This window comes from Elgaria multicarinata, chromosome 6 (assembly GCF_023053635.1).
Source record: "Elgaria multicarinata webbii isolate HBS135686 ecotype San Diego chromosome 6, rElgMul1.1.pri, whole genome shotgun sequence".
Lineage (NCBI taxonomy): Eukaryota > Metazoa > Chordata > Lepidosauria > Squamata > Anguidae > Elgaria > Elgaria multicarinata.
The window spans coordinates 86,030,671-86,039,984 of NC_086176.1; the positions used below are offsets into that span (position 1 = coordinate 86,030,671).

Consider the following 9,314-nt stretch of genomic DNA (forward strand, 5'->3'; position numbering starts at 1 on the left):
GAGACAAGGTGACTGCAGGACAGGCACAACGTTATGTGAGGACCATGCTGCAAAACAGTAAAATGACTCACAAGGGCACAAAAAGGGAATGCAGTAGAGGGTCATCAACAGTAGTCAGCATACTACTCACTTATTTCTATTTAACATGAGCACATTTTATTGCATCAGCACATTTTGCTACTCAAACAGTGCTGCAGTGCTTCTTGTGTCTTATTATTTGAGCTGTGCTTCCCTCTGCCTTCACTTCTATGACAGGATTTGGTATCACTGAGGGTATCTATTTCTGCAGGAATTTTAGTGCTCATTTATTTAAAAAAATCCACACTAATATATTATTATTATTATTATTATTATTATTATTATTTATTTATTTATTTATTTATATAGCACCATCAGTGTACATGGTGCTGTACAGAGTAAAACAGTAAATAGCAAGACCCTGCCGCATAGGCTTACAATCTAATAAAATCATAGTAAAACAATAAGGAGGGGAAGAGAATGCAAACAGGTACAGGGTAGGGTAAGCAGGGACAGGGTAGGGTAAAACTAACAGTAGAAAGTAACAGTAGAAGTCTGCACAACATCAAGTTTTAAAAGCTTTAGGAAAAAGAAAAGTTTTTAGTTGGGCTTTAAAAGCTGCGGTTGAACTTGTAGTTCTCAAATGTTCTGGAAGAGCGTTCCAGGCGTAAGGGGCAGCAGAAGAGAATGGACGAAGCCGAGCAAGGGAAGTAGAGGCCCTTGGGCAGGCGAGAAACATGGCATCAGAGGAGCGAAGAGCACGAGCGGGGCAATAGTGTGAGATGAGAGAGGAGAGATAGGAAGGAGCTAGACCGTGAAAAGCTTTGAAGGTTAACAGGAGAAGTTTATATTGGATTCTGAAGTGAATTGGAAGCCAATGAAGAGATTTCAGAAGCGGAGTAACATGGTCGGAGCGGCGAGCCAAGAAGATGATCTTTGCGGCAGAGTGGTGAACAGAAACCAACGGACTGATGTGAGAAGAAGGAAGGCCAGAGAGAAGAAGGTTGCAGTAGTCCAACCGTGAAATAACCAGTGCATGAACAAGCGTTTTGGCAGAAGAGACAGACAAAAATGATCGAATCCTGGCAATATTATACAGGAAAAATCGACAAGATTTAGCTACTGCCTCAATATGAGGAATAAAGGAGAGCGAGGAGTCGAATATAAAGCCAAGGCTACGAGCTTCCTTGACCGGAGTAAGCGTAACATCATTGACACTAAGAGAGAATGAGAGATGAGGAGAAGGTTTAGGAGGAAAAACAAGCAATTCAGTCTTTGCCATGTTAAGTTTCAAGCGACGATGAAGCAGCCAAGCTGAGATATCTGAAAGACATGCCGAGATACGATCGTGAACATCAGGAGAAAGTTCCGGAGATGACAGATATAGTTGTGTATCATCGGCGTACAGATGATATTGGAGGCCATGAGATTGAATAAGCTTGCCCAAGGGCAACATGTATAAGGAAAACAACAACGGGCCAAGCACCGAGCCTTGCGGAACCCCTACTGAAAGGGAAAGGAGGAAGACGAGCTGCCATTAGTCAACACGCTGAAAGAGCGACCCGCTAGATAGGAGGCAAACCAGTTATAGACAGAGCCACAAAATCCAAGGTCATGAAGGGAATCTAAGAGAAGATCATGATCAACCGTGTCAAAGGCTGCAGTTAGATCAAGGAGAATAAGATACATTGTGATAGTTCACACGTAGTTATTAGAATGATTCCTGTGATCACATGCTCTGTCCTTCCTGTTCCTTCTTCCCGTCCCCTCGTTCACTTCACTTAATTAGTTATGGAAAACCATTGCATCTGATTTGGTAAACTATGGTTTGCATTTGCTCTGCAAATATGGTTGTAAACCAGGATCACGACAGACAGTCAAATGCGTAGTGTGGTGGGAAATAGCATGCATGATAACTCAGTGGGCTCCCCAAGGAGGATGGAGGAGGTGGAGGAGCAGCTATGCTGGCTCCAATGTTGCATGTGTATGGTTTTTATTTAATTAAATATTCATAAACCATATTTGGGGGGCAATTAGATTGGTGTACATTGGTGACCTCTTACCAAGCATAACATTCTAACTAAAGCACACTCCTCCATCTTTATGTTCTCAAATGCTACTTTGTTCCCCTTGTGCTAGTGATGTTGTACTAGTGCAATACAACAACAGCAGAAAACGGTCCAGAATTGGTACAAACCCACTATGCCAATATTTTGTTTTTTATCATTTATTTTGGAGTCCAAGTCCTGCCCCCTGGTGGAACCTGGTGTTCCATAGGTCGTATTAGGGAGCAAGGGGAGCCATATTGGGTCTGCAGGCTGGGGGTTCAGCACCTCTGTGCTAGAGGAAGGATCAGAATAGATTGATTGTTTGAATGAAAAAGAATTAAGGAATGTTTTTTGAAAAGGACTGGTTGGAATATGGAAGAAGGATGAAGATGAGCCATGGTAGATTGGAACTGTGGACTAGAATCAGAAATGACATTGTACACAAAAGAGTGTATGTGTGTGTAACACAATGATTCACTGCACAGTAATACGTTACTTACAGCAATGTTTGTGAATGAAATAAAATTATTCACACACAACAAAGAGAGTAAAATTAAAACTACTAAGACCCACACATACCACAAAGGAAAACTCATCAAGACAGAACAGTGAAATAATAATAATTGCAACAACAAAGTTATATAACTAATATATAAATTGCTGACACTCCCACGGTACTGAAAGGAAAAGGAACACAGAATTTGCTTCAAAATAAAACCTGACCTAGAAAACTAAGGCAAAAATGGGGCAATGGAGTAGGGTAAAAGGAGGTGACATTGCCTAGACAACTAAGTTCTAAAGACAATCAGATCGACTAAGCTAAGACACACAAAGAAGGATATGAATGACATTAATGAATGGAAAAGATTTGGAACAGAAAAGAAATATTTAGGACTGAGAAGTTGGAATAAGGATGATTGGTTTAAGAAGGAGAATTGAATGATAAAGAAATCAGGAAGATGCACAAGCCACAGCACAATCAGCTCTTCTCTTACACACCAAAGTTCTTCAAAAGCCCTAAACCCGAACCCCAATTTGACTCCAAATTCAGCCAAATCTGATGCATAATCCTAAAAACTACAGTTCCCAGGATAAACTCTTCCAAGCAGTGCTCCTGAGAAGCCTGGGAACATAAGGATGAAGCATCCAACCTTGACAGTCCTCCTCAGTGTCAGTTCCGCCACTTGATTGCAGGATAGGTTTGGAAAGACAGCTTAGTGACAAAAAGAGAGTTGGCACTGATGTAAAGCTCCCCTGGGTTCATGGTCATCCAAGCATTCTTAGAGAACTCTTGGAAGTCCTTGATCTTTCTCTGAGAATTCCCCAATAAAGCTTGGAACAAAAGAGCAAAGTATGAAGCAAGCTCACTCATCACTAGGTATACCGGGCCTTTCTCTCAGGGATTTCTAAGACTGCAGCCTAAACATTTAACAAAGAACACATTAAAATGATGTGAAGGCCAAATACTGCCTATGCTTAAGCAGCTAATAGCACCAAAGTATAAACTGGGGTTTGAACTTGGGATAACACACATTGTGCAGTACAATGTAATCAAAATATCACGATATGTTTTATGAATATGCCTATCAAATACTATGATTATTTATTATTAATGACCATGACTATATTACTTATATAGTATAAGTATTATACTTATATTACTTACTAATATAAGTAATATTACTAATATTACTTATATCTAAGTTGGCTTTCCTAAAGCAACCTCTATTGACATATGATATGTTATCTAGCATTACCCTGTGACTGCAAGATACTGAAAACAACTTCTTCTTGGCAACTAGCTATGTCACCACATAGTTAGTGTAATATGGATCCACCTACTGAGCTATAATCCCCTCATGATGTTCTGGAGCAGAATGTCTTTTCTAACTATGGAAATATAAATAGCTTGCTTTCCAGTGAATGCTATGGTTAGTATATGCAGGGGATCGTGCTAAAATTACTTCCTGTCTCCATTGCATAAGTGTAAATTTATCACTTTAAAACACAACCTTAACAATCTTAACAAGGTAGAGACAGAATTAAGATAATATCTTAACTATGATGCAACCGTGAAGACTTGTCATCTTCACCTCTACCACTATTTGTTCCTTATTTTTAAAACTCTTCACATCTCTGCCTCTAAATATGCTCCAACGTGGTAGCTACCAAAAAACTACTTCTGCTTGCATTGGCATTGGCCAATCAATTGCCAAGCACACAATTTCTTGCCAGAACAGCAGCCCCAATGACTTCTGTCACACTCTGACATTAAAGCATGGGTAATTAATGAGTTTCAGATTTATGGCACTTTCCATTGCATTAAACAAAGCTAATTTAAATGATTTGCCAAACTATATTTACACTCATATTAAACATTTTATGGAATTGGTATGATCTGGGAAACAACAACAACAACAACATAACAAAACTGATGTTTTGTTTCATGTTTAATAAATTAGAAATTTCCCTTACTGCATGCCAAGTAGATCCAGCAGTGAGTTCAGATTTTTCAAGCAGAAGCACATCCTTCATGCCAGCCTTGGCCAGATGATAGGCAAGGCTCACACCAACACAGCCACCTCCAATAATTACTGTTTCTGCTGTATCTTTCCATTTTGCTTCTAATGAAGATGGTTTTTCTTCCCTAGGAAAAATGTAGCAAGCAGGATGCTTGATTCTGCATCTTCGTACGTACTTTACATAAAACTAGGACATACAAATGTTTTAAATAAACAGTTCAACATATAGAGTCAATATTAATACTTTTCTTTTAGAATATTAATACAATATTTTCATACGCATATGAAAATCACAAGCCATAAGCCCTAACCAATGGATCACCTAAGACACAGGTCTATAACATAACTCCCACAAGGACCTCCAAAGGTGCCCACGAATCTCTCCACTCCCTGCCCGCTTCAAAAAAACTTTTTTTAAAATAAAAACCTTGGCAAATGTGAAGACAGTCTTCTTTCTCTCTTTCTTGCCTCTAGCGTTGCTCTTTCTCTCCTCTCTACCACTTCGCTTTGCTATTTCCCTCTCCCTCCCAGCCTCACTATTTCACCCAAATTTCTTTAGCTCACTCTTCCTAGCTTCTACCCTTTGCCTCCCATAAATTTACCCTTCCAAAAAGGCATACCCTGCCCCAATTAATTTTCCACACTGCTCCCCAACCCCTCCCCCAATTACCCAGCTTTGTCTCCCCTTCAGCAGCAACCTGATGCCTTGCATGAATGCTTGAGTCTTTGTTGCCCTGGATCTCCCTCTAGTTTAAGGAAATGGGAGAACAAAGGCAATGAAAACTTTAAACCGGACAGCTGGCCAGTCAACAGTGGGATTGTTTAGCTTGGAAAAAAGGAGGCTAAGGAGAGACATGATAGAGGTCTACAAAATTATGCATGGTATGGAGAATATAGATAGGGAGACATTTTTCTCCCTCTCTCAAAATCCTAGAACCTGGGGTCATCCCATGAAGATGATTGGTGGGAGATTGAGGACAAATAAAAAGAAGTACTTCTTCACACAGCACATAGTTAAATTATGGAACTCACTACCACAAGATGTAGTGATGGCCACCAATTTGGATGGCTTTAGAAGGGGGTTGGATAAATTCCTGGAGGCAAAGGCTATCAATGGCTACTATCTCTTATGGTTGTGTGCTATCTCCAGTATTCAAGGCAGTAAGCCTGTGTGCACCAGTTGCTGGGGAACATGGGTGGGAGGGTGCTGTTGCACCATGTCCTGCTTGTTCATCCCTGGCCGATGACTGGTTGGCCACTGTGTGAACAGAGTGCTGGACTAGATGGACCCTTGGTCTGATCCAGCATGGCAGTTCTTAGGTTCTTAACAATAGTTACCAAGTAAAGCCAGAATGCCTCCCTCTACATATCCATGCTGCCCAACAGCACAGGTGCCTGTGCAGCACTCAGCAGCTTGTGCTGTAGGGAAGCACGAATAAGTAGAGGAGTGGTGAGGGATGGTAGGCTTCTAAAAGGACATACTCTCCCCCAATTAATTTTCCACTCAGCTCCCCAATTACTCAGCTTTGTCTCCCCTTCAGCAGCAACCTAATCCTTGCACTAATGCTTGAGTCTTTGTTGCCTTGATTCTCCATCTATCTTAAAGTGGTGGTAGGACAAAGGCACTGAAATTTTTTAAAAAATGGATTGCAAAACTGGACTGTGCTCCTCCTGGCACACAAGCACAATAGGATACTGCCCAGAAAGTTGCACAAAGTTGTGGGAGCTGTCTGTCTGGATGTACTCTTGGGTGTACTAAAAGATGTAGGCACAATGAAGTCTTTCAGATGTCATTAAATCAGTATTATCAGTTCAACATGGGAGTTTCCAAGCTGCATTTATGGTACATGAACCTGCAGTTGATTGTGTTGGTGAGACAAAATTCAGTGGTGCCAGAAAGATTTTAAAAAGAGGAAGGGGAACCCATGTAATCTATCCTACATATAATCCAGAGCAAACAGTGGTAAACCATGCTGAATGCTCTTGTAATGGTTAATCAGAAGTACTTGACACATAATGATGATTGTGGCTTCTTGCAGACTGCCATCCTAGGGGCAGCCCCTCCCCAAATTCAGCCAACAATCACTTAAGAGAAAAAAAGGTATTAATAGTCAGCACTTGTCAAATAAAAAAAGTGGGATTACTAGCGGTGCTAATGTGCACAAAAATGATTTACAGGGTTCACCAACTGCCTCCTCATCCTTGCATGCTGAAATGTATGTATGTGGGTGGGACTAAGTTCTGTGCATGTGTGAGCACACACTTGTATGTGCCACCCCCAACCCACCACCCGGTCTGCATGCAGTTCTCAGGGCCAAAAAGATTGACCACCCCTGCTATAGGATAGTCTTTTTTTCTTTAATATGTTTTCTGTTGTAAGAACATAAAATAAGTGGTGGGAAAACACTGAAATTCCATGAGTGAGGCTGGGTAAATAACTCACCTGGAAGCACCCCAAGTGGGAGCCACCATGAATGAGTCTCTCTCTCACTTTCTGTTGAACTCCAAACAAAATTGTTATGGGTGGGGAAGAGAGAGGAACATCTCACTGTCACCAATATATGCAAGCACTTGGAGGGCAGCATTGACATGTTTTATCCAAGGAAATTTCACAATCACACATAGTCTACAATGGAATATGTACACATTTATTATTGTTATTTATTCAAAGCATTTCTGGCCCACTCTTCAATCAAAAGATTCACAGAATGACTTACAAGAAACAACTATCGGTCTCTGGCCTCAGGCTCACAATCTAAAAAGACAGGAGGCCCAAGAAAAGAAATTGGGAGGGAAGGTGGGGAAGCATGGTGGTGATGATTGATTCAGTTGTCCAGATGGATGGGAATATATCAATTGAACTCAACTTTGCGCTGCGTCAATTGTCCTTCTAGGTTGGCCTGTTCTTCTCTTCTGGTTTCTCTTCTTCTAAATCCAAGCCTAATTGGCTTCTTCTCACATGCCCTCAGGGCAAAAAGATTCACAGCTGTCCTTTTGAGGGAAATGCACCCCCAAAGCACTTCCTCTATTAAATCCCACAGAAGCTGCTGGTGAGAATACATTATTATAATGTTTAAACATGTACGAATGCATGCATGAGAAATGGGACCAAGACAAACAGGAGTTAAACTACATGGTACCTTTTGAAGAAGAAATTCTGTACTTCCACTTGTCCCTTGCTTTACTGCTATTCACCATTTGCACAGAAATTGAGTATTGAGCATCACAGTCTAGGACTTGTGTGTAAACACTGACTAAAGAAGGGGTTTCTAAAAGCAGCATGTTATTGAGACATGTGTGATGCAGTGCCTAGGTGTTGGATTTAGACCAAAGAGACCTGGGTTGAACTTCCTGTTCAGCCAAAGCTTCTTGGGTGATTATGGGCAAAGTCACTCCGTGTGTGTGTGTGTGTGTGTTGTAGCCTACTTCACAGGATCGTTGTGAAGTTTAAAGGACAGGATCAGGTATGCTAGGCTGAACACTTTGGAGGAAGGACAGGATAAAAATGTAATAAACCCATATTAATTTGACTTCCAACCTAGATTAAATTCGCTCAGGTATAATAATATGCAATCATGCGCAGTGTTTACTAATTTTATCTATTTAAAAGCCGACCCGTCTCTTAAGCCAATTTCATGAACTATGAAAACAGCACTTTCAAGTCAATTTAACTTCCTGCAATAGCGCTCATTTCACGGATATCCTCAAACTGCTAGGGGTTGGGGTATGTGTGGATTGGACCGGGAGCTTGAGAATTCACTTTATGGACGCCGCAGCTACACACCCACTCACACTACGGCATACTTAACTGCCTATGCAAAGAGTAAACCTTTATTTGTGGGCCGGAGATGGCACTGCTGCTGTTACTGTCTGGAAAACAGACTCAAGACTATACCGCCAGCAACACGAGGCAGAGACAGAGCCTGAGGCTGGACTCACCACCTCTTAGTGGTCGGGCCGCTGGCAAAGGACCGAGCAGACAGCGAGAAGGCGGGCTCTCCGCCTCGTAGCTTTGGCGGGAGCAATCTCAGGGCTCCCCGGAACATGGCTTCTCCCTCACCGACGCTGGTCGCGGTTAGCGGCGGATAAAAATTTTCCCCGGTTTTTTCTTCCCCCAAGACAAACAAGCCTAACGTCCAAGTTCTTCCAGTTAGCAATGCAAGCCCCGCCGACCACGCGGCCAATCCTCGCAGCAGAGGGAACCGGATCCGCCCCTCCCAGGCTAAAGAGGGGATTAAGTTTTCTTACATTCTTGTCCCTGAGGGGAGGGGACGGTTCCTGGAAGTAATGTTCCGAATGGCCTCGACCCACCTTAGTTGAGCACCGTGAAGCTGCCAGGGCAGCTTTTTGGAAACCACGGAGAAGTAGGGCTGAGATGAAATCAGGGATAAAATAATAGTGGGCTGAAGTGAAGCAATGGGGTGCGGGAGTGAAAAAACTTGAGGTAATAATACTGATGTTCGCGAGAGTTATGGGGTAATAAAAAGTAGCAATGTTGCATTGTGCGCACAAACGTTGCCTTCTCTCCAACAGGACATCTTTAAAAAGCACATCCAGGGATCTCCCCCAGTGTACCGGTGATGTTCTAAAACGGGTCCCCAACCTTTTTGGACCCTGTTGACATTTGGGAATTTGAGAAACTGCTGTAGGAAACACCACAAATTGTCTAAAACCTGATATCTACTAGCTGAGACTCATCTTACTCGGCAGGTTAGAAGAAGAAAAA

At 41.9% G+C, this 9,314-nt stretch overlaps 1 protein-coding gene across 3 annotated transcripts in view; it reads right to left on the reverse strand.

Moving 5' to 3' along the window:
* The window catches only part of DMGDH (dimethylglycine dehydrogenase), a 68,299-nt gene extending 59,588 nt beyond the window's left edge, over positions 1-8,711 (reverse strand). Inside the window, exons 1-3 of one of the 3 annotated variants that reach the window (XM_063127973.1) lie at positions 8,528-8,546; positions 7,032-7,632; positions 4,542-4,713 (exon numbers count right to left, since the gene is read on the reverse strand). In XM_063127973.1, the coding sequence (XP_062984043.1) occupies positions 4,542-4,713; positions 7,032-7,060 (201 nt within the window). In that variant the 5' untranslated portion in view covers positions 7,061-7,632; positions 8,528-8,546. Of the gene's footprint in view, positions 1-4,541; positions 4,714-7,031; positions 7,636-8,527 lie in introns of all 3 variants that reach the window. The other 2 variants (XM_063127972.1, XM_063127971.1) reach the window with 2 other exon arrangements.
* Positions 8,712-9,314: the final 603 nt, after the last annotated feature.